The sequence below is a fragment of the Podospora pseudocomata genome, chromosome 6, assembly GCF_035222375.1.
Source record: "Podospora pseudocomata strain CBS 415.72m chromosome 6, whole genome shotgun sequence".
Taxonomy (NCBI): domain Eukaryota; kingdom Fungi; phylum Ascomycota; class Sordariomycetes; order Sordariales; family Podosporaceae; genus Podospora; species Podospora pseudocomata.
The window spans coordinates 1,137,534-1,165,231 of record NC_085890.1 but is presented as its reverse complement, the minus strand read 5'-3'; the positions used below and the strand labels follow the sequence as shown (position 1 = coordinate 1,165,231).

Genomic DNA, 27,698 nt, shown 5'->3' with positions numbered 1-27,698 from the left:
ACATATCACAATGCCCTCCCACACTCCCATCCGTCAAGCTGCCGCAGCTACCACCACCACTACTACTTCTTCCCCCGCCATGAAGCGCGGCGTGAGGTATGTCCCACCTTATCTCATCTCATCTCATCTTATCTCTCCCGATTCGGAAGTCGAGCGTTCAACTTCACCTCTCATGTCAATCACAGCAAAGTCTTACCCCACGTCATCAAATTGCTCTATGTCTTTACACCAAACCCCTCTCACAGTTTCAATTCCTTTGCCAGCATTGACTAACACGCCCCTTTTCACAGCCGCAACCCCCGCCTAGCAGCCGCAACCCTAGCCCTAACCCTCACAGCCCTCGCCGTCCAGCAAGTCTCCTCCTCCCGCACCAGGGAGAACGAGTCGGCGCGGAGGAAGGCGGGAGACCTCTACGTGAGCGTGGATCGGAGTGGTGGTGGCATCTAAAAGTAACATACCTAATTCTCATTTACTTCAATTATCGGTAGAATGTATGCATAACAGGTAGAACAAAACGCAACAAAACATAATCAAGCCGCAATCTGATCAAAGGAGCCCTCACGCCACCTAGCTTTCTTCCGACATCGCGCAGACGGGTGGAACAGGAGATGATTCAGAGAGAGGACGATTCTCGTGCTGAGATTCTGTATGTTCTTACACTCCATACCATCCCATCCATCATCACAACACTGGACAAAAAGAGGACACAACACAACACAAAAAAGCAGATTACTGAATTGTTATCCAATTATGGACATATCTAATGATACATATAAATACAATAAATACAAAGCACCCCAAACCCAACCCAAACGCACATACGCCTCTACATGCAACCCAAATACATGTGCATAAAACATACCTATACATACGCCATCCCAATGCAAAAGGGTATCACTCGTACAAAGTCATGAGATATCATCAAAGAAAATGCTACCAGAAGAAAAAAAAGGGTTCCAAGGTCGTTCTCGGTCCAGGAGAGTCGTTTGGTCTAGGATCTATCTATCGTAGATACCACTGACTCGAAAAGCAAATAGAACGCAAAAATCAACATGCCTTCCAGTTTTCCCATCCATATCCTTTTTCCCATCCGTCCCATATATAATAACTATTGAAAGAAAATGAACAAAAAGCAAACGTCATTCCATAGATGTCATGATCAACTCGACTCCTTCTAAGAAAGAATAAGAGCGAGCAAAGCCATGCGGCAGTGGAGACCGTGCTTCATCTGTTGTCGTATGTCAGTGTTTATTCAGGAACGAGAAAGAAAAAGGGGGTGCTCACCTGTCTGAAGTACGCGGCTCTCTGGTCAAAGTCAACCTCCTCAGCAACCTCCTCGTTTCTGGGAAGAGGATGCATCACGCGCATGCTGTGCTTCGTGTTACGGAGAGTGCTCTGGTCGATGCGGTAAGAGTTCTTGACTCTGTCGTACTCGGCGAGATCCTCGAAGCGCTCCTTTTGCACGCGGGTGACGTACAGCACGTCGGTGGACTCCAAGATCTGGGGAGTAAGGCTCTCACTCTCAAAGAGAATCTGGCCAGCTTCCTTGAGGTTCCTATAGATATCCTTCGGCAAGGCCAGAGACTTGGGGGAAACCAGATTGACCTTGACGTTGTTGGCGCGGTAGTGCTTGAGGAGGTACACAAGGGAGTGGACGGGTCTTCCATGCAAGAGATCACCAACAAAGGTGATGGTCAAGTCTTTCATGGAGCCAAATTCCTCGCGGATGGTGAAGAGATCAAGGAAGGCTTGAGTGGGGTGCTCCTTGCTTCCGTTACCGCCGTTGATGATGGGAACAGGGATGATCGGGGCAACCTCAAGGCAATTCTCATCAGGATGGCGGAGGACGACAGCGTCTGCGTAGCAGGCAAGCGTCCTCAACGTGTCATGGAGAGTTTCACCCTTCTGAACCGACGAAGTCGAGGTGGTAATGGCAATGGTGCGGCCGCCAAGACGCTGCATGGCGGCATCGAAAGAGGCAGAGGTGCGAGTAGACGGCTCGTAAAAGAGGGTGGCGAGCAGGCGTCCGCGAAGAATGTCAAGGACACCCTGGCGGTCGACGCGGTTGCGAATCTCCTCAGCAACGTCGAAGAGATGGTGCAGGTCCTGCCTGCTGTAGGATGTCACGGAAAGAACATGCTTCTTCCTGAATGGGGAATCCATGGAAAGAAGCTGCTGCAACTTGTTTGTGAAGGGGCCACGGGCAGGAGAGGCAAGGAGTCTCGAGTCTGGCAACGGGGACAACGCTTGGCTAAGTGGCTTCAAGGCAGGAGAGGTGATGGTGGCGATGGCAGGCATGGCTCCGTGAGTAGACATGTCCTTGCCCTTGGGGGGACCTTCCACGGCGACGCCATCGAGGCATGCGACCTGATCCTGGAATGTCACACGCTGAACAGCGCCCTTCAGAACCTTCCCAGCGAAGGGAGACCAGGGGCCGGTCTCAGGGACGGTGTAGGTGCGGCCAACCTCGACCTCCAAAGTGGTGCCAATCTGGTCGTGGAGCTCAAAAATCTCCTTGGGCTTGTCATGGAGACGTGTCATGATATCCTCAATAGTGAGCTTGCCCTCGACAACCGAAGTCAAGAGGAGGGGGAGTGCATCGGCGATGCCAACAGTGGCATCAATTGGCTTCCCCAATTTTTGAGCGAGTTGGTAGGGCAGGCTTCCAATAGAGAAGACGTCGATGGTGGCAAGGTGCTGCCACAAAGCAGCCTGGTCCCTGGCAGTGGGCAGGAAGCTGCAGTCAGGATAGTCATCCTGGGACAGATACAGGGAATAAATGGACACATCGCACGTGACATTCATCTGTTTTGCCTTGCAAAGAGCAATCAATCTGATGTCATCCTTGGTGGTGACAGCGGTGACGTGAATGCGGCGGTTGTGGAGGCTGGCAAGCAGCAAGATGGAGGCCAAGTCGGTGGTGCGAGCATCCGTGATGATGGGCTTGTGAGTTGGCCAGGCATCAAAGTGTGCTTGGACAGCAGCAACCTTGCTGATGTTCTTTCCGGACATGTGGTTGAAAGGAATGAACAGAGAGCCAACTTCACCGGCCAGAAGGCTGATTTTGTCAGCATTGTCAGAGGTAGCGGTGACGGAGAAGTTGAAGTCGCAATAGCCACCACGCTTGCTGTTCTGCTGGGCGATCTTGAGGGACTTTGCCTCTGTGATCGAGTTGCCTTCACCCTCTCCAAGGGGCATGACGCGAATCATGCTGAATCCGGCAGCAATCGAAGCCTTGGTGACACTCTGGAGATCCCCGCTGTCCCTAACAGCCAGACCGGGCACATAGGCGGCGATGTTGACCAGGCCAGGCAGCTGAACAGTACGGTGGCTGGTCTGATAATCGGTGATGCCAACCTCCAACTCAAAATGCCTGGCGATAGCCTCGATCAGGATCTTGGCATTCTTGACATTGGTAACCAAAGGAACTTGGTAGTCAACAGCCAGACGACGAGTGAGGTAGCCCTTGCTCACGTAGCTGGCCGGGCGCCTGTATCTGTTGCTGGATGGCAAGTTGATGTACAAGTCGATCTTGTTGTTGGACAGATGGTCAACCAGCGAGTACTCGCTTCTCTGAGCCTCCTGTTCAGACTTGCCAAGGACCTCAAGGTACTGCGCCTTGACTCCGTGAGATGCCAGGAAGTCGGAGGTTCCTGCTGTGGCAAAGAGGGTGTAGCCCATTTCCTCAAGCTTCTTGACCGAGGGAAGAAGTTCCAGCTTGTCATTGTAAGAACCAAGAGACAGCAGAATGTTCTTCTTGGGGATCTTGAAGCCAGTGGACATGAGACCCTTCAGGTAAGCCTCATACTTGTCGGAGCCAAAGCAAGCGACCTCACCAGTGGAGGCCATCTCGACACCCAGCACAGGATCAGCACCAGACAGGCGCGAGAAACTGAACTGAGGGACCTTGACAGCAACCGAGTCAACAGTGCGATCGATCTTGGGATACTCCTCGAAAGGAACATCCATGATAGCCTTGGTGGCCATCTCAATAAGATCCACTCCCATGACTTTGGAGACGAAGGGGAAGGAGCGAGACGCACGAACGTTGCACTCAATGACTTTGATGTCGTTATCCTTGGCAATGAACTGAATATTGAGGGGACCAGTGATGTTGAGAGCATCAGCAATCTTGCGGGTGGCGTCCTCGATGCGCTGAATGGTAGTGGGCTCGAGGTCCTGGGGAGGAAGAACCAGAGTGGCATCTCCGGAGTGAACACCAGCGTTCTCGACGTGCTCAGAAATAAAGTGACCGACAACCTTGCCGTTCTTGGCCACGGCGTCCATCTCGATCTCCTTTGCGTTCTCGATGTACTTGGTGATGACCACAGGGTGCTCGGGAGACACAGCGGTGGCCTGCTTCAAGTAGGACTCGAGATCACCTTCAGAGTAGACGGTGTTCATGGCAGCCCCGGAAAGAACATACGAGGGGCGGACCAGCACTGGGTAAGTGACCTTGGTGCAGAAGGCCTTGGCCTCCTCGAAGCTCGTGAGTTCCTTCCAGGTAGGCTGATCGACACCAATGCGGTCCAGCATACGCGAAAATTTGTACCGGTTCTCGGCAGAATCAATCATCTCAGGCGAGGTACCGAGCATCTTGACGCCAGCTCTGAACAGGGGCAGGGCAATGTTGTTGGGCCCTTGGCCACCCATGGCGCCTAGAACGCCCTGGGAGTTTTCAACTTCATAGACGTCGAGCACAGTCTCCATCTGTAGAATTGTCAATATTCGTTATGAGCGAGGTCCTCAGGGGGTCAAGAAGTTCTCAGGGGATTGAGAAAAAAGATTCTCAGGGGGTCGAGAAAAAAGTCTCGGGGGTCGAAACTCACAGTGGTGGCCTCAAAATAAAGCCTGTCGGCCTCGTCAAAATCAGTGCTTACGGTCTCTGGATTGCCTTTGGGTCACAATATTAGTACTAGAGCTCTTGGAAGGGTGCGGGAAGGTGTCAAAGTGGCTGAGAGAAAGTGTGAAGACTGAAACCGGGACGCCGTTGACAAAACAAATACAGAGTACCACTCGGGGATAAGGCCTTTGAAGATAGCCAACGCGCCTCCAGACTATCTTTCAAGGCCTCTCGGCTATCTTTCAAGGCCTTTGAAAACATAAAATAGGTCTTCCAAGATAGTCCAGAGGCCTCGAAGGAAAATCGATAGGCCTTGAAAGATCGTCGATAGGCATTGAAAGATAGCCGAGACGCCTTCAGAGATAGTCGAGAGGCCTTGAAATATAGCCCAAAGGCCTTGAAACATAGTCCAAAGACCTCAAAACATATGGGAAAGGAGAGAGAGAAACGAAAGTGTAAACTTACAATTCATCATGATTGTCTTGATACCCGACTCCATCAATGTGCGGATAGCTCTCACTGAGCACCAGTCGAACTCGACTGAGGAGCCAATACGGTAAACACCAGAGCCAAGGACCATGACGCCGCGGTCGTTGAAGGCGATGTCGTGCTCGCTGGCATTGTAGGTGGTGTAGAGGTAGTTGGTGTAGGCGGGGAACTCGGCGGCGACAGTGTCGATCTGCTTCACGAATGGGGTGATTCCGGCCTTGGTGCGCACATCACGGACCAGCAGTTCAGAAGAACCAACAAAGTTGGCAATCTGGCGATCAGAGAAGCCGAGCTGCTTGGCGCGAAGCAGGGTGTTGGCGTTGAGAGACTGGCCCTTCAGACCTTCCATGTGCTTGGCATAGTCAATCAAGCCCATGAGACGGTCGAGGAACCACTTGTCGATCTGGGTGAGCTCCCAGATGCGTTTCACCGAGTAGCCATTGTACATGGCATTGGCAATGGCAAACAGACGCTGGTCAGAGGGGGTCTGCAACTCGTCATCCAGCGAGATCAAAGCGCTCTCGGTCTTGTTGAAACCCAAGTTGTGGAAGTCAATAGAGCGAATGGCCTTCTGGATCGCTTCTTCGAATGTTCTACCAATGCTCATGACCTCACCAACACTCTTCATGGAAGAGCCGAGCTGGGAGGAAACACGGTTGAACTTCTTCAAGTCCCAACGAGGCATCTTGACCACGACATAGTCAAGAGAAGGCTCGAAGCAGGCACAGGTGACCTTGGTGACCGAGTTCTTGATGTCCTTGAGAGGGATGCCAAGACCCAACTTCGCAGCAATGAAGGCAAGGGGGTAGCCGGTAGCTTTGGAGGCGAGAGCAGAGGATCTCGACAGTCTGGCGTTGACTTCAATGATGCAGTACTCCTTGGAGAAGGGGTTCAGGGCGTATTGAATGTTGCACTCGCCCACAACACCAAGGTGGCGAATGACGTTGACAGCGGTGGTGCGAAGCATGTTGTAGTCCTCGTCCGAGAGGGTCTGAGAAGGAGCCACAACGATGGAATCACCGGTGTGGATACCAAGGGGATCAAAGTTCTCCATGTTGCAGACAGTGATGCAGTTGTCCTGGCAATCTCTGACGACTTCGTACTCGACCTCCTTCCAGCCCTTCATACTGCGCTCAATGAGAACCTGAGGACTGGCAGCAAAGGCCTTGCTGCACAGCTCACGAAGCTCATCTTCGTTGTTGGCAAAACCACTGCCAAGGCCACCAAGGGCGTAGGCCGCACGAACAATGACGGGGAAGCCAATGTCCTTGACAACGTGCATAGCTTCCTCAAGGTTGTTGGCTGAGGCAGACTTGGCGCACTTCTCGCCGATGGAGTCCATGCTGCGGGCAAAGAGCTCACGATCCTCAGTGGTGATGATGGTGTCGATGGGGGTACCGAGAACCTTGACACCAAGAGACTCAAACTCATCCTTGAGCTGGATACCAACCGACAAAGCAGTCTGGCCACCGAAAGTGCAGTAGATGGCATCAGGCTTCTCGTGAATGATGACCTTGCGAACAAACTCAGCATTGACGGGAAGGAAGTAGACCTTATCCGCAAGACCCTTGGAGGTCTGAATGGTGGCAATGTTGGGGTTGATGAGGACGGTGTAGATGCCCTCCTCCTTCAACGCCTTGATAGCCTGACTGCCAGAGTAGTCGAACTCGCCAGCCTGGCCAATGCTGAGACCACCACTGCCAAGAACAAGAACCTTCTTGACCGACACACGGGGGTGCAGCTTGTTGTTCTCCTCGACAGTACCGCCGGGAAAGTGGACAGGTTTCTGAAGCACACTGTTGTCCTCGGACGCCTTGACGACGGTCTGAATGAAGACATCAAAGAGGAACTCGGTGTCGCGAGGGCCGGGGGTGCTCTCGGGATGGAACTGAACACTGAAGTGGGGCTTGTCGATGTGCATGATACCCTCGTTGCTGCCGTCGTTGGCGTTCACGAAGAGCTCCTGCCACCCAGTGGGAAGGGTAGCAGCGTCAACGGCATAACCGTGGTTCTGGGAAGTGATGTGGCATTTGCCAGTCACCATGCTCGTGCAGGGGATGTTGTGACCGCGGTTACCGAACTTCAGCTTGACTGTCTGCGCACCAGAAGCGCGGGCAAGAAGCTGGTGTCCCAAGCAGATACCAAAGATGGGCGTTTTGTTCTCAGCAAGGGCGGCAGAGATGTGCTTCACAGTATCTTTCATCACAGCGGGATCACCAGGACCGTTGGAGATGAAGAGACCATCGTACTCCTCCTTGGAGAAATCGTAGTCCCAAGGGCAAACGAGAACCTCAACGCCACGCTTGAGGAAGCATCTGAGCTGGTTGTACTTCATACCGACGTCGAGACAGAGGATACGAATCGACCGGCCGGTAGAGTGCTTGAGGGCCGAAGCCGATGGGGGGCTGTAGAGCTTGGGCTTCTTGATGGACACTAAGAGATGGTGAGCATGAGGCTGACTTAAGGTCTCTCCTAAACTCACCCTCCGCTACGAGATTCTTCTTGTTGGGATCAACCCATTCGAGTTGCTCGAAATATGGCCTCCAGTCCTGGCCGGCCTTGTTAAGAGCCGCCAGGTCGGCGAGGCTGTCGTTTTGCAACAGCATGCGACCGAGCATGCTACCCTCCTCACGAATGCGCTTTGTGAGCGCTCTGGTGTCAACGCCATACATGGCGGGGATGCCCTCCTCCTTGAGCCATGCGCCCAATGAGGATGTGGCGAGGTAGTGGGAGTAGTCTTCGCCAGCATAGGTGGCCACGACGAGACCGGCGATGTGAATCTGGTGGCTTTCGAAGTGGGCAGGAAGATCCTTCAGAAGCTCGCACATTGTTTCCCTCGAGGGGACGCCGTAGTTGCCGACCAGCGGGAATGTGATGACCAGAATCTGGCCGCGGTAGGATGGGTCTGTCACCGACTCGGGATATCCAACCATGCCGGTCTGGAACACCAGTTCACCGGCAATGCTCTTGGGGGCACCAAAGCTGTAGCCTTGGTAGACCACACCATCTTGAAGCTCAAGAGTGACGAGCTTCTCGGAAGAGGTGAGGGGCGCCGTGGCGGGGGCGTAGAGTTTGGCCTCCATCGTGTCTGAGAAGAGGGATTGTTTGGTCGTAGGAGGAAGAAGGGAAGGAATTGGGGAGCGAACGTGTGAGAAGGAGGAGGATGATGACTTTTGACCGAGAACGGAGGACGGAGGACGCGGCGAAAAGACAGGAGAGTCCCTGGGATGGTGGGGAGCTCGGGTTCAGGGGGGTGGAGAGCTCTTGTGCCGTCAGAGGGCAGCAGTGGGATGAGAAAGAAGTGGTTTTGAGTGATACCAGAAGAGTCGTCGTCGTTCAAGCAGCGGTCGTCATGCTCTGGAGTTTGGCAGCTCTTCTGGATAACAAAAGAAAACGAGAAGAGAAAGTTGTGGTCGGCGGCCGGGAGGGCAGAATTTTGTATTAAGCTTGCTGCCCCGCCACATTTCCATACTGCCGTCCAAAACTTTTTGGATTTCCAGGGCGGTGGTGACAAGCTGCTGCGGGGTTCCCTGTGCGGTCAATTGACTTTGACAGGAATTTTTCCTCATTGGCCAATCACGGGTCCTGGAAAGGCGTTAGCGCACCAGTTCATGGTGGGGGATGCTACGGTCCGGTGCAGCGTTCTCCTGGTCTGCCGTTGTCCGATGTTCTGGTTGGCCATTTATTGACTCGCTTGGGATCGGATTTTTCAGCCCCAGATCTCGACTCACACTCTACCGAGAGAGCCATGTGTTTTTGGAGATTTCCATGTTGTCTTCCCATATCAGCTTTGTTTGAAAAGAGGCTTGTGAAAAAATAGAAGTGATTTCGATTCGAACTAGATACAACTCGACCACCCTAATGCAGGTACAAATAGATAACGGAAAAAAGGTTATGTTTAACCTTTGCCATTCGATCCACCCAGGGCTCGAACCTGGAACCTCCTGATTCGTAGTCAGACGCGCTTCCAATTACGCCAGCAGACCATCTGCGTTGTGTTGTAGAAGAGGAGTCGAAGTGAGGGCTCAAGAATTCTTCAGTTGTGCTGTGGAGCTCCACTTACAACTTTTTTGGAGTTCGGCTGGTAGTGGGGTTGCAAGAGGTGCCGGAGCCGATGGTGTGGGGTAACCGACGCCGAGTGGGGCATGCAAAAGACGGACCCCGTACCGGCAGGCTATGACAAGCGGTTCCGAGCTGCGACATTCTCTATTCCTCTGTAGTCAGCCACACCGTGGAAGGATATCTGCCTTAGAGCCATGCTGCCGATACTCGCACAGCAGATGGCATCCTTATAAGCAAGCTGAGGTAGCTGTCTGTATCCGGATATGCAGGGTTCGTCAAGCCATGGCGCGGCCTGCCTGCTTCGGAGAGGACGTAGCTTGCCGAACAATGTCATATTGTTGATGAGAGTGATGATGAACCTTTGTGAGTCTGTTGTCCTTGGAGATGCCTAAAGAGAAGCCGCTGCCGGACCCTTTTGTTCTTGCGGCATCGGCTCCAGTCCCCAGCGTCGGCGGCTGGTAGGCGAGTCAGACGCTGGCTATCAGACCTGGCTATTTCGACTTCGTTCCGATGGTTGTGTGGCCTTTAGCATGCCGGTGGACGCGCGGGACAAGATCCAACACCCATGGTCGCAGCGTGCAGGTGTTTTGCAGGAGCCCCGCTGTAACCTTACCCCTCCATCAAGGACCCTGAGCTGGTCACGGTGCGGTCATGAGGCCAACATCTGGGTCTAGATCTGGCGATGGCGACATTCTCTGATGCACGATGATAAGATAGAGACAGGAATGTCAGAAGAAAGGAGAAGAGGTGTGTATGTGTTGATGATGGCGAACTTCAGCTTCGGCCGGCGACCACGCTAGGTGGGTGCCCGTGGGAGTGCTGAAGACGAGAGGCGGCCCCTCAGACCGCTTCGAGGCAGCTCCTCATGTTGGCCTCGGCGAAATCCACTTTCGACCCCGCGATTCGTTGTGGTTGTTGAAACTGGAACGGGGGTCGCTTCTGCAGCGTGCTCCGAGCTTGCCCATTCGCCAAAGACATCCAGATGGTGGGAAGCGAGTCGGGTCGGGTGGTGGGTGCAACCTTGAAAATAGGAGAAAAGAGCACGAGGACAGGACAACCCTTCTTTTCTTCTCTGTTGATTAAAAGAAGGACAGAGCTGGAAGCTAGAGTCGTCGTCAAGTCTCGGACGGGTTTTGTGGAGATCTGAGGAGCAGGGATCAGGCCAGTGCCCGCCGCGTGCCCAAGTTCTGACACGACCTTATCAGTCCAGAATCTGGGGGTCGGTTCACGGTATCACCCAATTCCCAGCTGTGGCTTCCTCCCAGGGGCTTTTCATCTGTACTTTTGGCCACCCCAAGTCGCGGTCCACGCGTGTGTCCCTCTTTTCGTCTTGTCTTTTGCGACAGTCTAGAGACGGCGCCAAGATGTCTTGTTAGAGCATCCATCTGATCTGAACTGAACTGCGTGCGACATCTGCCTCCTGCAGCCTCGACGCTCTTTCACCAGTTTACCGATCCCTTGACGACATATCGCGACCTTCGACTTCCATGGCGCTTGGGCGCTACGAATAACGAGCAGGGCACTTCGAGCCCGGATTGGAGAATGTTGTCCGCTCTGCTGCGGCCCTTTGGCAGGGGCGAGAATTCACAGGATGAGGGCCACCGTCCAGACGTAGAACAACGTTTTGCGCCTACCAATCGAATGTATCGCGCCTCGGTCGCTTCGCTAGGCGAGTATCGCCAGCATCGTCACGCCGCTGCCGACTTCACCGAGGCCGAGGATGATGACGACGACGAAGAAAATGAGTCTCACCATGATAACGGGCAGTCGTCCCGTTACCAGGCTGCTGGTGTTCAGACCGAAGAAGACGAGGATGGGCGCAGTCACTCCATCGGCTTACCCCTGTTTTCTGCAGGTCATCTGGGTATGTATATGCGGCCTCAATGACCATAAGGAGGCAGCGATTAATGATTGTCCTAGATTCACTCCCTATATACAGCATGACCCATGCCATCCGCATCATTGTACAAGCTAGAACCGAAACAACATTAACATGGGATCAACTGAGATCCCCGCAGGTTTCGCAGTTTCTCATCAGGCCAATGCAGCAACAAATACGGACGCAGCACTTTTCTCGGGGCACTCTCTACGCCCTGATGGCCAATTGCTTGCAATTCGAGAAGGAAGGGCAGTTGTACCCAGGAAATGCCGGAACAAGCAGCACCAGAGCAAAAGTGTGTGAGCTGTTGGCACTCAAAATATTGAAAGAGTACACGACGCGGGAGCTCATCGACGCACTCTCCTACGACTTCTATCCTCTCCAGGGTATCCCGGGGTCCCAAGGACCACTTCCCCAACACGCCAGGTCTAGCCCGGCCACTATGCGGACTTCAACCCTTGAGGTTGCCATCCGAGCTTCAGCCAAGCACTTCCTCTCTCATCCTCTGGTAGTGATGCAGTTGGAGGCTATCTGGAACGGTGCCATCAGCTTTCACTCCACCGAGGACCAGCTTCGCCGTCAAGGCTCTTCGTCGAGTGCTGTTGGTAGCAATCAGTCTCGGCGCCAGAGTACGGTGAGGACACCGCTGTTGAGTCAGCAGCAGCAAGCGAAGGAGGACCATGGACGGGCTCTTGCTCACGTTTCCGGTCGGCGATTTGTAACCCTGTATGATCCTCGAACCGCTTCACTTTTCAAACTATCACGGCTACGGGTCCCACGATATCGTCAAATACTCTCCACGTGCTCCCTTGCCATCCTGATCGCGCTCTTCTTGGCCGTTCTGAGCCAAAGATCGAGCAAAATCACCTCCCTGGAGTTGATTTTTTGGTTTTGGAGTGCTGGCTTTATGCTTGACGAAATCGTCGGCTTCAATGAGCAGGGCCTGTCTCTCTACATCATGAGTTTCTGGAACATATTCGATCTAGGTATCCTGTTGCTTTTGATCGTCTACTACTGCATGCGCATCTACAGCGTGTTTCTTCTCGAACCCCATAAATGGAACGAAAATGCCTACGATGTCCTCGCTGCTAACGCGGTCCTGCTCTTGCCGAGGATATTCAGCATTCTCGATCATTACCAATATTTCTCGCAGCTCCTGATAGCCTTTCGGCTGATGGCGGTCGACTTGGCGGCTGTTTTTGTGCTCATATTGGTGTGCTGTAGCGGCTTTTTTGTCTTCTTTACCCTTTCCAAGAACACCAACGATCCTTATGTGCTTGCCTACAAGATCTTTCAGATCCTCATGGGCTTTACACCAGCCGCGTGGGAAGTGTAAGTACAAACACATCCCTTAGCGACATTTCCGGACCACACGGCTAACGAATCGGCAGGTGGGACTCGTACACTTGGATGGGCAAGGCCTTGATGGCTTTGTTCCTCATCATTTGTCACTTCGTCATCGTGTACGTGGGCGCTCTCTGGTAACTGGAAAACTGATACTTACTTTCGATAGGACGATTCTCATCACTGTTCTGACCAACTCCTTCATGTCAATTGCATCCAACGCAAACGAAGAGCACCAGTTTCTCTTCGCCATCAACACAATTTCCATGGTGAAGAACGATACGCTCTTCTCTTATATTGCGCCCGCCAATATCTTTGCATGGGGGTTGATGCCACTCAGGTATTTCATGTCCCTCAAGCGGTTCGTGTGGCTCAACCGCGCCCTGATCAAAGCCACCCATTTCCCTCTGCTGTTTTGCATTTTCTTCTACGAGAAGTACTTCCTTGCGCCGTACATCTACGAAGCTACTGATCTCGTCGACAATCCCGGTCGTGGACGCCCACATGGGCTTTCTTTGGGCGATCCATCTACCAGGTCAGCATTCTTCAGCCCCAGTGTCCGAGTACGAGAGGAATCAGTGCTCGGCTATCAGAAGGACAGAGCATTGGAAGAAGTATTTCGACGTGCTCCCGATACAGCTACGCTGAGGACTCAAAGGAGGAATGAGCGACGGAAGACGCAGAATGCGATTCGCACATGGATGGACCAAAATGACGGAGGCTTCCGCTCGCCGCAGAATTATTCGACGATTGACAGCAGGATGACCGGTGATTGGCGGCGACGGCTGAGTATGAATCGAGAACGCCCATCCAGGTTCCCACGGCAGTATTCCGATCTTCGTTCTGCGGCCAGCGATCCAGCAGATTTCGTTTCTGACGCCCCGTACCCCATGGCACCCGAGTATTACCACGATGGCGTCCACCGGAGAGATTATGCTCATGAGATGAAGGAGAACACCGATGCGGATGGAGACGACGAGCTTGTCACGAATGATGAGGAAGAGGAGGATAATGTGACCAACACCATTGATGACGGTCATGGACACGACCGCGAGGCAATGGAGGAAGATTATTTCACAACCCCTGTTGCCAGCCGCTTCATCAACGATGAGCTCCCGTCAAATGACTCTCCTCGCATCGGCCAGTCAAGGCGTAACGCTCTGCACACCCGGACACTGTCAACTAACACAATCCTCTACGTCCCAGAGGAGAACCATCAGCCATATAGTTCTTCCTCTGCTTCCATGGGCAGATCACCGCAGTTACCATCCCGACGACACACCCCGATCATGACACCCATCTCAGGAGGTGGCCACCGCTCACCTCGACGTTCTCTTTACATGACCTCCTCCCGGCCACGCCCTATTGCCCCGCCCCGCGACATGGCACGAACAGCTCCCACCCGATCAGGTCTGACTCTTGACATCCCTGCCCGAAGACCAGCAACACAGCACCAACACCAGCAAGATCCCCAAGATGTCCACCGTCACCGGCGGATGAGCTCCTCCGATCTCAACGCCACGGTTACAGTAGACGACGAAGAGAGCACCTTTAGTGGCGTGCCCTCTAGTTTCGCGACACAAATGGCCATGGCGACGGCGATGCTATCCAAGAGCGCTCAAGGGGATAACAATCGAATGAGCAGGCTCATGCTAGCAAAAATGAAAACCTTAGAAGAAAGTCTAGGGGATGTGGTACGGGAGATGAGCTTGTTGAGGAATTCCGTTCCTAACACGGCGCATAACTCTGACGACGGAGGGGTGGGAGGGTCCGGGATTAATTTCAGGAAGAAGAAACCGCTGAAGATGATGGTGGGACCGCCGGGGTCGTCGGAGCCGTCGTCGACTTCTGCGCCGGGGGCGGGGGAGGGGATGATGATGGGTCGTGGACGGGGAGGGTTCGGATTGAGACGGAGTAAGACTGTGGGGATGGGGGAGGCGAGGAGGATACAGATACGGAAGAACACTGGGATGACTGGAAGCTGGATGAGGAGTCCGGTTTCGACCAAGTCGGGGTCTGGGTCTGCGATTACGGCGATTGCGGCGACGGGGTTGGGGATTGGGGATGAGATGCCTGGTGATAAGGGGAAGCAGAGGGAGGGGGATAAGAGGCTGCCACCACCGCCACAGGTAGAAGATGATGAGACGTATGAGGATGATGATGATGATAATGATGGGGGGCAGTTGCAGGGGAAGATGAGTCCGGAGAGTGGGTTTGGGCGGTTTGCGAGGAGGGGGGTAGGGAAGGGGATCGAAGGGGCGGGGTCGTTGTGATATCAAATTGTGGGAAAAGGGTTGGGTGGTAGGAAGATTTGCTGTTTGCGAGGATGGTTGGGCGGGGAGTGGTTTCCTTTTGCGAGCATTGTGTGTGAGCTTTTTTGGCTTTATGTGGGGGGGGGGTTCGGCAGCATTGGGTTGGCGTTTGTTTTTGTTTGCATGTAATATCTGAGGTTTTCTTTCTAATGGGGGGAGGTGTGATGTATGATGTATGAAATGGAGATAGGGTGGCCGTTTGAGACGGGGATTCCATCTGGCAGGTTGATTGGTTGGTTGGACTGGGCTAGGTAGGTGTGGGAGGATTAATTTGTGTTTTAAGCTACGGTACTCTGCAACTAGCTGGAGAGAGGTGGTTAATGATGTTGTTTTGTCCAGCATGACACGTTTTATGAGCCGCTTTATGTGATGATAAGGCAAGATGTGTACTCTCCCTTGGTGAAGGGCGCAATGCCTATTGATTGCCTATTTTGTCCCCTCATCGTTCCGATTAACAATAAACATTGCTGGTACCTAATGTTATGTTTACCACTTTTTGAAACTACTGGTTTTTGAGATTTTTTTGAAGTGGAGATTCTTCTCAAGTGTTGAGTCTCTTGTAAAGATAACTGTCAAGTGAGAATTGAGACATTGCTAGGCACAGCTAAGCTGGGGAGCAAGCGCAGAAATGTCCTGGGTAGGTATTCAGTTTAATATTCGTTTTAAAATCCATAGTCTCAGCCATTGGGTTGTCACGTCTCTATGCAGACATCAATTGTATTTAAAAAAAAAAATATACCAGTAGCCGAGAAGCAACTTCATCATCTCCCTCATCTCGAGTCCTTCATTTCTCGAATTTTCCCTCTCAATGGTCACTTCATGGTCTGGATAACTGAAACATTGCTACGCAAGTCATATTCAACTCCCAAAGAGACAGTGGTTAGATCTGCAAAGATAACCTCGGTTTCACACAAAACCCTCGAAACATCCTTTAAACCCTTCCGAACCCAGCCCCGTCTCTCGACCATGAATTATCAGGTTCAAAAACCCTTCCACCCCCATGACGCACTTGCATTCCCCTCCCACAACTGTCGCGTGCTTCCCAACGCAGATCAAATCTATTCTTTATTTTTTTGGCATCAGCAATGACGTCCACAGGGTCTAGGTCTCGGCTCACGTCTCTACTTCCGTTCCAACCCCTGTTGATCCCCCGTCGATCACACCCCAGGCCTAACCCCTGCTAACCGCGCGCGCGTTTTGCCCTGAGCGAGGCGAAAAATAAATTATTCGTGCGAGCGGTTGTCATGCGACTGACGTAACGCTATAAAGTCAAAAGCGTGTACTCTGCAAACCTTCTCACCAACAAATATCCCGGGGAGGGGGCTGGGGAAAGGCCTGTTGTTGTGGAGTTTATGCTCATTGGAATGGAGTTCAGCTTCCAGCTTTACAAGGACATTATCGATTGTATAGTTAGATGGCTGGTTCGGGCCGATGATGCACGCAGAAAAGAAAAGCAGGTTCCGTAGATTGTAATAGTCAATAGTGTAATAATAATACCCTCTCATGAATATTATTCCAATGTTTATGTTCTGTGTTGTTTTGAGGAAAACAACCCCCAGTAACCCCGCTTCAAACCACCTCACCCCCTGCGCCAAGCACGCCATCCTGTCATTGATTTCCTCCTCCTCCTCCTCCTCCTCTCTCCTTGCATCATGTCCCTGTCTCACTCCGTTTTTGCTTGTGAGCCTTTCAAAACATTACAAAAAGTTCAGATACATGTAGTTGTTTAGTCCCCCCTATGTCATTGATGATACGCTCTCTTCCCCCCTCCCTACAACCCCCCCCGTAAACAAAGTTCTTCGGTTCAGTCGTGGTATCGTAGAATGAAGTTTTGCGTCGCCCGAACCGCTTAACAATAAAAAATATAATATCAAAAACGCCGAAAAGAGTAATCCGAAGCGCCAGTAAAAGTTGGTTGGTAAATGTGATGTGCCCGGCCCATTGTTGTGTCCAATATCCGCCGTTCTCGCAATGCTGTTGGATGTGTTATTGGATGGAGGTGTTATGCAAAACCCGCTGTGCTATGCTTGACAGAAAAACCAATGTGTTGGCACCCCCTCCCAAAAACAAAAAAGTGACCCAATGAATCATAGCCAAATTTCCCTAGCCCTTCACCCGCTCGTGGGGAATGTCTTTCGCTTTCCTCGAGGCAGATGCAGGTCTGGTGCGGGCGCGCCTTCACCGCCAAATGTGACGTGCATTTTCCCTCCATCCACCAAAGGGACAACAACAGCGGGGCCGTTCTCCAACACTGGCGTTTCTGCCGGCGTGAGGGGAAGACCGAGGCCTGTCACGGCCTCGCTCTGGGAGCGCTGGTGCTTGTCGATTTTTCTGGGCTGTGGAGGGTAGAGCGCCTGCCTTCCAGCACGCTCCATGTCTTTAACCACACTCCCAATCAACACGGGGTCCCACAAGGGGAGAATCCGGTAGCCCAGGCTTTCCATGATGCACCTTTCGGTGACATTGATTTGGTCGCAAGTCCACTGGTTCTTCCCCCATGCTGATGCGTAGTATTGTGTGGGCTCCTGGCAATCCTCCAGAAACTTGACGGCAATGATCAATGCGGTCAGAACGATAATCTCGGGACCAACACAGTCGATGTGTAGCTGGGCCATCCCCACCGGACTGACCGGGAGCGTGTGCCGCTTGGGAAGCTCAGAGAGCGCCTCTCTCTGTGCCAGCGGGCAGAGCAACCTCCAATTGAGCGAAAACTTGGAGCTGAGCGAATCCAAAATGCAAACTGCGAGGCCGATGGTGTCCATTGGCAGATCAGCCCGGACTAGAATCTCATGAACAAGGGCGACTGACGGCACAGCCAGAGAAGCCGTTGGAGGCACAAGGTTTACCAAGTGGACGGCGGGGCCTGTGAAACGGGGCCGTTAGAAACCAATTGCGAAACAATAACAAACACTGAGAAAGCCCACATACCGAAAAGGACAGAATCAGCAAGTCCTCCATCTTCAAAAAGAGACCTCGGGCTCTGAGCGATCAAGGAGTCGCGTGACGAGGGTGGAGGGGTCGGGAGGTTGGAGAGCGGCTTGTAGGTTTGCGCAAAGTACTCCTCGTCGAAATCGTACTCGTCATCCGAGTATTCGGGGGAGTAGGTAGCCATTGCTTTGGATATTGTATGGTAGTTATGGTGGTTCTGGAGGTGTTGTTTTGCGAAGCGTGATTCACGGTCCCAGAAATCGAACGTGTCGGTTGCCAGTGCTTCCTACGGGCAACAACAACAACAGCTTAGTAGAGCAGGCTGGCAAGCTGCTCATATCTGAACTCAGAACCAGAAGTGGCTTGATCGTTTTTCTTCTTCCCCTGGACAGAATCGTCGTAAAAAATATCGAAGCGAGACCTATATGCGATATGTACGTCGTGATGCTTTGGTTGTGTGGTGGCTGTGAACACGAGGTTTCGAGTAGCACGTAAGGGGGCCGGGCCGAAGCGAAACGGAACCAAACACAAGGGTTGTTTTTCTGCGAGGAAGTCGTTTGGGTGCAAGACGAACGAGCTGGGAGGTCGGACAGACGGACAAGGCCGAGAGGATGGGGGAATATATGTTGGAGAAGAGAAAGGGTGGGGGGAGGCTATGGGTGATATTGTATGTGTGCCAAGTCGCTGGAGCCAGGACCGGGGGTCGCCAAAAGGGGGATGCCCTGATCAGATGGATTTGCGGTGTCGAACCCGTCGATTGGCGTCGAGTCGGCGGGCGCAAGACCTGCTGCAGTGCTGCACGACCGATTGCTGGGGCCGATGTGTCCGATGGCTCCGCTTTATATGCAGCTGCGTCGGAAAGAAGGAAGGCTGATGGCCTGACAAAGCCCTTTACTGCTCGAGTACAATGCTGCTTTCTCCTCTGGAGAATCCTGGAGAACGTGGAACCCTGGCTCTTCTTGGAGGGTAAATTCCTTGCTGACGACGACGACGCAATCTGCAATCTGGATGAACAAGATCCGGCGAGAGGCGCTGAGTGCTGATCCATAGCGGGGCATGATGCGAATCCAGGGTCGAGGCCACCAACGGGGAGGTGGGGAGCCCGCCTGAATTCGGGTCTTTTTTCAGTGCTTGCATAAACATCCGTCAGAAACAGAAATGTCTAGGCTGCTCGCGCTCTGATGCTGCAGCCCGTACCTGCAACACCGGAAATGACAGCGAAACCTCTGCTTGACGCCAACTGCGGCCGCTACCGTAAACTACCGCAGCTACGAGGATGCCCTCTGCGAGCCCTCGTGTCAACAGGCGGTCAGTGGATGTCTTTAGGGGGAAACAGTTGCGGAGTTTGGCCTGCCTTGGGTCGCAGCGCCACCAAGTCCAGCTAGGGCAGACTTGGTGGGGATGCCTGCAAGCCCTTCCCTAGCGCTGGCATACCGATAGCACAATGATGCCATTGGATGCCTTTCACTACACACGCCTGGTGACATGTGCTTACACGGAAAACATTCATATGCAAACATTCATCGTATTTCTCTCTCAACTTTTGTCTGGCTTCGGGCCCAACCCAGTGTGTCAAGGCTACCCCAGGGTGTTACAGACTCGGATCCTCATGGCCGTGGCCTGACCATTCTTCATGACCACATTCCTCACGTCACTCCCTTCGGCACATCATGATGACTTTTCCTCGCAAGCTTTAGCCAAGCGAATCCCGTTCCTGAATACGAACGCTCATCTTCAACAGCAAGCAGGGTGCTCTTGGCTAAAAACAAAGCTGCAGATTCACTGTCGCTTTGGAAATACCTGCTGCTCGGCAATTCGGCAGCCTTCCATGCAGAGTAGACCTTCGCACTCACATCCAGACCTTGCTCGCAAAATCACCTGCAGAACACGCGAGCTGCCTTCCCCAGGAAATCAATAGCGAGCCAGCACATCGCAATCACGGCTTGACATTGCTGCTGCAGCTGCGTTGATTAAGCCTCAACCTCTGGTGGTACCATGGGACGACTGCCGCATGCCTAGACCTGGTCTCCTGCATACATTAGGTATGTGGGTGTGTGGGTGTGTGGGTGTGTGGGTGGGTGTGATGTCCCGGCAGGGCTGAACAAGCAACAAAAGAAACAAAAAAAAAATTCGCGAAGCCGGCCTCCCCTTCCGTGACCACTGCCATTGTTGCCGCCATGTACATATTCCCGCAGTCGTGCTCCGCTCCCCGCTTCGCCCGCGGCCAGAAGCGCGCCACTGGAGCAAGTATTGGCTCAGCCATCCATCCCACCACCAACTCCCACTCTCTTCTCTGCAGCAGTCCCCAATCCGATGCTGTCTCAGCAAAAGCTTGGTATGCACCCCTCCGAAAACAGTGTTTGGTTATTGTTGCGAGAAAAATTCTAGAACAGTGAAACCTTGACTAACTTCTGCTCAGCTCATGCAAGAGCGGCCGCATTTTCTGATGTGAGATGAACTGTGTTCATCACCAACAGGCCACGTTCCTCCTCCGTGTGTCCGAGGATCAGGTTGGGATAGAGAAGAGAAAAATGTGCTCGAGGCACGGATACGTGGAGTAGTTGGATGATCGAATGATTACGAATGTTTTGTTTCAGAAACAATATCCACAGAAGGGTTGTGTGTGGAGTTTGGCACTGACGAGGCTGTGTGTGTGAGGATACGAACAAGAAATAAGGAGGGTTTTCCTGGATTCCTCTCGACAGTGAAGATCACAAAATCGACATTTGGGGCTGTGTTTTTACACCCTTCTTTGCCCATGAGATCCGCTGTTAGACTAGCAGGGCAAAGTCCAAAAGACAAGAACGTCCAAAAGCTGTGCAGAGAGAAAGAACCCCAACCCCCGAGAACATACTACCCCTTTTTTTACCCCTGAATCATTCCTCCATCGTCACCACAGACATCAACCCAACCACCTCAAGTCCAGCTGCGCAGTTCAGCACCGAGACTTTTGACAAATCGGAGACTCAACTTCTCACGATGTTCTAATCTCTTCTTGACTCACACACGAAAGCACCCCCAAACGAAAAAAAGGAACTACACAAACCAGACTCCGAGATAAACCGCTTACGGTCGGTAATGTCGATGTGGGGTGTCCGGAAAAATGAAGATATCTCGTACTGTAAATATATCAACGTCCGTTGAAGTCAGCCCGACTACAACCTCTCACAGAACATCTTCAACTCCAATCAGAAAACCGCAATGCAGGCCCATGAGACACTTTCCCGGGGCATAGCCGTCCTAATTCTCTCTACAATATTATAGTCAAGGCTTTCCAGAACAGTCCAAATTTCTGACATCATCATTTTCCATAGCCATAATCAAATAAAAGAAAAGTTTGAAAAAGTGTAGCCTCCTCGGACTCCAAACTCACCCACACCTCGAAGGACTGTCCTTGTCCAACTCCCCTCGGATTCCTACCTATGGAGATCCAAAAGATCAATGGGCGGTGAACATCCAACTCACCCGCAGGTATGATATTCCTTCCTCCAACACCGAGCGACACACACACACACGTGCGCTGCATATACTGCACAAGGTACGTTACCTGATCCAACCACAAGTTTCATGACATCAACCTGCCATATAGTCCGAACCCCCCCGGCGCGCCCCTCGCACTTTCCCCATCCAAACTGTATTTGGTTCCCAAGTTCTGGTCCCTTCTTTACCTGATTCTTATTCCTGGTAAAACATCCCCATCAACTGTACCCCTCCATCACAAGAGCCTCACACAGAAAGCAACAAATAATCATCACAATATAACCTCAAGTCGAAGTACCTACTCTCAGTCCCGTTACTTCCAAGTATTTGCCAAACAAACCCCATACCAATTTTTTTTTTCTTTTCATTTTTTTCCATAAAAAAACCTACATCTGCGTTATGATCGTTACGTATCTACCTGCCTAGGTAGACCTATCACCCCTACCCACCACATGCCTCACCTATCATCCTCTCAAAAACGACCAATCCGTTTACCAAGCTCGATTCATTCCTACTCATACCTAACCCACCATCCCATCCTCAGGTGACAGCCCAGAAAGGTAGCAACAAACTTGTTCATTCCATCTTCTTGGCATCCATCCCCGTTCTCATCACCCCCTTCCCCCCACCCGTCGATCCAACACCAACCGTCACAACCTCACCACCCCTTCCCAAGAAATAGCAGCTCAAATTCGGCTCCACAACGTCCCGTTCATTCATCATGCGGTTCCCCCTCTTTCAGTTCACGTTTTATCATCCAAAAAAAAAAAAAAAAAAAAAGTCAAATCCATCACTACTCTCAAAATACCTGCCCAAAAGAACATGATCAAAACCAATAATCACAATCACAATCAAAACGAAACAGTCATCACGTCCAGGAAAAACCAATCCGGTTGATATTCTCCCCACAACTCAACTACTATGTATCCATCCCAGCTTTCCCCACCAATCCTCCTTCCCCCATTGCATTTACATTCATCACATTCTACCCCTGTTTGTCCCATATATACCTCTCCCTCTCCCTCTCCCCTCTCTTTTCGTCGTCTGTCATACAAAAGAAATAAAATACCATCATCGTACTGTGTCATGAATCCAAGAAAAAAAAAGAAAAAGAAAAGCTAAATCTACCGCAAACACACCAGAAACAGAGGAGAGAGAAAAAGTATTAAGCTGACGAGAAAAGAAATACACCAGGAGATAGGCAAAAAACAAAAACAAAGTGTGTAGAAATAGAGATTGATTCTATCAACTAGTTTCTCGTCGTTGAAAAATCCCCCTCAACTTTCCATGTAGGAAAAAAAAAGAAAAAAGAGGAAATTCCGCTGACATCACACTGCTGCTGATTTGCCTATCTCCATTCCCACGTTTTTGTCGTCATTATCGTTGGGTCGTAAAGCTGTCGTTTCCCCCCCTCCCCCCCGGTGGGTGAGAGGAGGAAATCGGTTCGTGGGTTGTAGTGGTGTTTCTCGTCATGTTTTTGATGGGGGTGGTGGAGGTGAATGGTGGATGGTGTTGCATTACTTTTTCATCATGGTCACCGTTTACTCCTTGACAGGGAGGCGGACTTTTGTGCAAGAAAAATCCAGAATTAGCCAGTGGGTCCGAAAAAAGGGGGCATTTGCTGAGGCGGATGCGATGCGTGTGTCGGCGTCGTTTGGCACCTAAGTAGCCCTCTAGTCGAGGTTGCTCCGGCCCTCCTGAGCATCTTGCTCTTCCGCAGTGACCACATTCGAGCCCTCGCCACCGGTAGGGGCAACGCTGGGGCTCGGAGCGGCAACACCGGGAGACGAACCAGACACTGGCAGGTTGGGGGTGAAGGCAACCGGGGCTTGGGGTCTCGTGTGAACACACACGTTTGCCGACAAAACAAGACGATGTATTGGGCCGAGGTCTGTGCATGTGATCAAAAAAAAGTTACTCACCTGAGTTGCCAATAGTGGTGACCTGGCCAATGACGTTGGGGGAGATGAACTGCTGGAGATCGAGCAGGCCAACATTGTTGAGGAGACCGAGCTGGAGCTGCTGGAGCTGGAGGCCCTTGAGATCAAAGCCGTTGAGAACACCGAGCTGGTGGATCTGGAGGAAGGTGTGGAGCTGCTGGAGCTGAAGGAGAGCCTGAAGATCAAACTTCTGCTGAGCAAAGAGACCCTGGAATTGCAAGATGTTGAAGTTGTTGACGTTGGCGAGGTTGCCGAGGAGACCAATCTGCAGAGAGTTGATGTTGAGGAGGTAGTTGAGGTTGACCTGGTTGAAGCCCTTGAGGCCGTTGAAGGCATTGATATCGAAAGCGAAGGCACGCTTGTCAAGCTCAGTGCTGGCGGGAGCAGTGGCAGGAGCAGCGGCAACCATGGCGGCGAGGGTAGAGACGATGACGGTGAAGAACTTCATTTTGACTGATGTTTTTGTTGTTGAGAGAACGACTTGCGAACAAAGAGATTAAAGGATTATAAAGTTTAAGAGCACAGCTCAAAAATGTTCAAAGATTGAAGGAATGAAGCGAACAGCGAGCACAGCTATTGTTGACCAGGTTAGCCTCGACACCAAGTGTTTCGTTTGGATGATTGTTTGGCGGACATACCTCTGAAGAATGAATGACAGAAAGAAGATGGCGAACGGGCCTTGGAAAGCTGGAGTTGTGAATGGGATGAAGAAACAAAAGTCAGGACAGGACGGGTGATCAGGTCACCTTATATGGTGGCTCGAACGTGCCAAGGACCAGAGGCAACGATGATGGCAAAGATGGGAGCAGGATTTGCTTGCCAAGGATTTCAGGGAGACGCCGTGATGTTCGGGATGAGAGCACGCACTCATCCGAAGCGTATCAGGCGTCAGGTGTCACTGGACGGAGGCGGATGGATAAAACACCACAGACAGGGCAGGCCAGGATGTGCCGGGATGTGTTGACGATGTTGAGGCGGAACCAAAGAACCGAGAAAGTCAAGGCAACCCAGGCACAGCAGCACCAAATTCGCCGAGACGGGGATGTGCCCTGCACAGGAGGGAGGGTAGTCGAGAACACTCGGCACCTGCAGCAACGTCATGGTACGGAAAGCTCTGTGACCGAGGCCATCTGGGACTGTTTTGCTGCCAAGAGAAACACCAAAGACTGGTTGGTGGCATTCGGATATCAAGGGACTAGGTGCTCTCTACACTAGGTCCTGAGTGGGGGTGGGAGGGCGCCCAATGACGGGATACCCCCAGGTCGAGGCCATTTTGTGGGGGAAGCACAGGTACCATCTGATGTCCAGGAGGTCGCGGGAAGACGCTCGGTGGCCATTCCTGATCACCGCCGAGGATGAGCTGCTCGTTTCGAGTGTTTCGAGGAGCCATGTGCTCCTGGGAAAAGAATAGAGCCAAATTCGGGAACCAGGTGTTCCAACATGACAGTGCTCCCTCCTGTATGCCGTTAGCAGGGCTCGGGGATTTTACAAAACAGATGAAAACATGAGCAGCCTGTACTAGACCAGACCTTCTCGATCGAATAGATTGAGGGCCTGGGCCTTGACCCTTCAAGGCCGCCCGCAACGAAGGGATAGCCAAGCTGGCCGTCGAGGTTCTCTCTCAGTCCATCACACTGACAAGGAGTACATTGGTGTTCAGCCGAAGGGAAAGGTAACAGTCGGTGATTAAGCGATCAAGCGATTAAGCTTGCCTTAGTTAAACCCATCCGATGCCGAGAGCTGTTGCGGTGTTTCAAGCCTGGCAAGCCTCAATTGCCCCCCCAATTCCGGCACTTGTTTGGCGAGAAGTGGCTAAATAGCGGGTCTTCTGGGGCGGGAGAGGCTGAAAGGTCTGAAGCCGATTAGCGGGAAGCCCCTGTCAACGTTACAGCCGGGTGCCTTGGGGGTGCCTGGGGGTGGCACCCACCGATTCCAAGACCCCCGCCCAGGCGTCCAGGGGGGGTGATTGGGGCTGCTGATTGGTTGGATCCCATCTTGAAGCCGTGCACTTGCAACGACGGGACCGAGCGCTCATGCGGAGACACACAATAGATGTCGCAGATGGCACACTTTGAAGCAGCCAAATCCATGGCATTGCTCTTTTTCCAACATGGGAATGGCCTCGCTTGAATTTCTTCACCTGACTTGGATGCCTTGGCCACCGGATCTGTGCGGGTTCCGGCTGAAGAAGGGGGCTCCTGACAGACAGCACGCCATCACAGGATTGCACGACGTTTTGCGATGACAGCTACGAACAGGCACAGCATGCGGAGCAATGCAGGTACACCATCTGAAGATGGCAAAGCAGTGTGACCTCCCAATTAGAACCACGACATCATCAATCATCAGGTATGTTCCAGCATATCCAGCCCCCTCCAGCACCAGTAACAGATTCATCTCAAGTTCATACTCATCATATAGATAGCCCGATCTAATTACATTATCACGATCGGTCTGAAGAAACCCTAACAAAAGAAAAAGTATCTTGGGGTCGACCCCGGCATCTGCCGCACCCCCAGCCATTCCTGACAGCCAAGGACCGGACTTTGCTCCTTCCCAGGCCCCAGTCACTCATATGTTTGCAACCCCGGCCTTTCATCCGGAAGCTCATCGGATGTTTAGAGCAGACTCCTGTTCTTGACCCAACTGGCTTACCGTCACTAAGTTGTTGGGACGACCCGAACAGGGACAGCTCCCGCAACAAGGTTGAGCTCCTCCTTTCAGAAACCCCTGAGCTGTTCCCGTGTCGTTCATCACTTAACGGGTGAGGTCTGACAGGTTATCGACAGCGTCCTCCACATCGACCTCCCCAGCCTCCTCAACTTCCTCAATAGCAACAGCCGGAATAGCGGTCTCAGCTGCGGCTGGAATAGCAACGGAAGCAGGAGCTGCTACTGCCTCAGCGGTGATCGTGGCAAAGGCTTGAACAACTGCTGAAGCTGAATCAACAGCAGGAGTGGCAGTAGCAACACCAGCGGATGACGCATAGATATCATTGGCGGCACCAACGACAACATCTGGGTTTGCTGTGGCGATGCTAAAAACTGCCTCAAAATCGGCCGAGTCAACGGACTCAACAAGATCATCAACTCCAGGATAAGCGGTGGCGATCGTGAAGTCCGCCGCCGCCGTCGCAATAGCTGTCTCCAATGGCGGGTTCTCAGCTGTCGCAATTGTGAAAGCAGCTTCTTCCTGACCACCAACCCCCGAACCGATGGCGCCTGATCCAGCCCCTTGAGCACACGACTGACGTTTGGCATACCGTCCACGGCGAAGTACGGTTCGCTTCATGGTCTTCCTGGCATCAGCAATTTCTCGTTTGAAGAGGCCTGACGACATGGTCAGCAAAAGCTTCACTTGGTTTTGGGGGAAAAAAGTATGCGGACCTAGGTTGAACCCCCCAAGTACCTTCCCCTTGCTGAACAGATTTTGCACACCTCCCAGATTGAGGAAGCCAAGCTGCTGGAATTGTTGCAGCTGAGCAAGCTGGAAGAATAGATCGACATCATTGTTGAAGCCAAACCCCAGGATATTATTGCGGTTGAATTGCCCACCCAAACAGAATCCGCCAAGCATAGCCAGGATAGCATCAACGATCTCATCTTGGTTACCGAGATCGATATTGCCTAGGTTTAGGCCGTTGACGTCCAAGCTGTTGAGGTCCACCTGTCCACCGAGGTTGAGGTTGTTGATATCCACATTGGGCGAGGCAAAGCTGCTGGTGGAATTACTGAAAACACCAGTGGAGTTATTCAAAACCTGGGCTGACGCCAGGCCGACGGATAGAAATAAAACTGCGGTCTTCATGGTGGGTGGTTTCCTTGAAAGTCTGCCTGCAAACAATGGTGTGTAAAGAATGTCAAAGAATGGAAGGAGCACAGCTAGAAGGTCTCAATCAGCACATATCTCCAAGCCAAAGGGAGATCAACATACCTCTGATGTCGAAAAGTTAGAAAAGAGCGTAAGTGCAGCGTAAGTGAAAAAGAATCGAGCAGCACAGAATGAAAGAGGCCCTCAAACACCAAACATTGAGGGCCAGCCGAGATGATATACACTCGGCTGTCACCTTGTCACCTCAAATTAAGGCACATATCACGGCTGGTACCGTTACCGGCTGCCGGATGGGAGTGTTTGGGAATCTTGGTGATGGAGATGGGATGAGGAAACAAACCCACCCATTAACCATAAAACTTGCACAGCTAACATCCCGTCGTCTTTCACACGGTCGATGAAACGGGGGGTGGATATAAGCCGAGGACATCACAAGTACCGCACACAAATCAAGGCTTTGGGTGTGAGTGTGCATGTCATGCACAGTAGATCCTGAGGATGAGACTTGGGGGCGCGGCTGGTAAAGACCAAGAGACGGAATGAGAATTTTTGAGGCTGCCTGATTCTTGAAGGATCGATGAAGACGAGCA

The 27,698-nt window shown here is 52.2% G+C and overlaps 8 protein-coding genes and 1 non-coding gene across 9 annotated transcripts; 2 read left to right on the top strand and 7 right to left on the bottom strand.

The window, feature by feature from the left end:
• Window positions 1–10: 10 nt before the first annotated feature.
• QC762_606110 (uncharacterized protein) lies at window positions 11–805 on the top strand (the record flags this gene model as incomplete). The annotated part of the gene is made up of 2 exons (XM_062892303.1): window positions 11–96; window positions 291–805. 2 exons carry the CDS (start codon window positions 11–13, stop codon window positions 445–447), a joined length of 243 nt encoding a protein of 80 aa, XP_062740402.1. The 3' UTR covers window positions 448–805.
• On the bottom strand, window positions 718–8,823 carry URA2 (Carbamoyl-phosphate synthase). The gene is made up of 5 exons (XM_062892302.1): window positions 7,815–8,823; window positions 5,309–7,765; window positions 4,830–4,894; window positions 1,285–4,710; window positions 718–1,228 (listed from the first exon to the last, which is right to left on the bottom strand). The coding sequence occupies exons 1-5, from the start codon at window positions 8,413–8,415 to the stop codon at window positions 1,175–1,177; spliced, it is 6,603 nt and encodes a 2,200-aa protein (XP_062740401.1). The 5' UTR covers window positions 8,416–8,823; the 3' UTR covers window positions 718–1,174.
• Window positions 8,824–9,245: 422 nt separating this feature from the next.
• Window positions 9,246–9,318, bottom strand: QC762_0092600. The gene has a single exon. It is a non-coding gene; the product is annotated as a tRNA-Arg (tRNA).
• Window positions 9,319–10,185: 867 nt separating this feature from the next.
• Window positions 10,186–14,535, top strand: QC762_606080 (uncharacterized protein; the record flags this gene model as incomplete). Its single annotated transcript, XM_062892301.1, has 5 exons — window positions 10,186–11,258; window positions 11,315–12,605; window positions 12,665–12,736; window positions 12,787–14,377; window positions 14,404–14,535. Exons 1-5 carry the CDS (start codon window positions 10,937–10,939, stop codon window positions 14,533–14,535), a joined length of 3,408 nt encoding a protein of 1,135 aa, XP_062740400.1. The 5' UTR covers window positions 10,186–10,936.
• A 1,027-nt stretch (window positions 14,536–15,562) lies between these two features.
• Window positions 15,563–19,161, bottom strand: QC762_606070 (uncharacterized protein). Its single transcript, XM_062892300.1, has 3 exons — window positions 17,858–19,161; window positions 16,047–17,792; window positions 15,563–15,987 (listed from the first exon to the last, which is right to left on the bottom strand). Exons 1-2 carry the CDS (start codon window positions 18,039–18,041, stop codon window positions 17,041–17,043), a joined length of 936 nt encoding a protein of 311 aa, XP_062740399.1. The 5' UTR covers window positions 18,042–19,161; the 3' UTR covers window positions 15,563–15,987; window positions 16,047–17,040.
• Window positions 19,162–22,030: 2,869 nt separating this feature from the next.
• QC762_606060 (uncharacterized protein) lies at window positions 22,031–23,725 on the bottom strand (the record flags this gene model as incomplete). The annotated part of the gene is made up of 2 exons (XM_062892299.1): window positions 22,031–22,901; window positions 23,260–23,725. The coding sequence occupies 2 exons, from the start codon at window positions 23,723–23,725 to the stop codon at window positions 22,879–22,881; spliced, it is 489 nt and encodes a 162-aa protein (XP_062740398.1). The 3' UTR covers window positions 22,031–22,878.
• Window positions 23,726–23,803: 78 nt separating this feature from the next.
• QC762_0092560 (uncharacterized protein) lies at window positions 23,804–24,378 on the bottom strand (the record flags this gene model as incomplete). The annotated part of the gene is made up of 2 exons (XM_062884074.1): window positions 23,804–23,850; window positions 24,210–24,378. 2 exons carry the CDS (start codon window positions 24,376–24,378, stop codon window positions 23,804–23,806), a joined length of 216 nt encoding a protein of 71 aa, XP_062740397.1.
• A 668-nt stretch (window positions 24,379–25,046) lies between these two features.
• On the bottom strand, window positions 25,047–25,367 carry QC762_0092550 (uncharacterized protein; the record flags this gene model as incomplete). The annotated part of the gene is made up of 2 exons (XM_062884073.1): window positions 25,047–25,129; window positions 25,205–25,367. The coding sequence occupies 2 exons, from the start codon at window positions 25,365–25,367 to the stop codon at window positions 25,047–25,049; spliced, it is 246 nt and encodes an 81-aa protein (XP_062740396.1).
• Window positions 25,368–26,034: 667 nt separating this feature from the next.
• QC762_606050 (uncharacterized protein) lies at window positions 26,035–27,084 on the bottom strand (the record flags this gene model as incomplete). The annotated part of the gene is made up of 1 exon (XM_062892298.1): window positions 26,035–27,084. One exon carries the CDS (start codon window positions 27,082–27,084, stop codon window positions 26,035–26,037), a length of 1,050 nt encoding a protein of 349 aa, XP_062740395.1.
• Window positions 27,085–27,698: the final 614 nt, after the last annotated feature.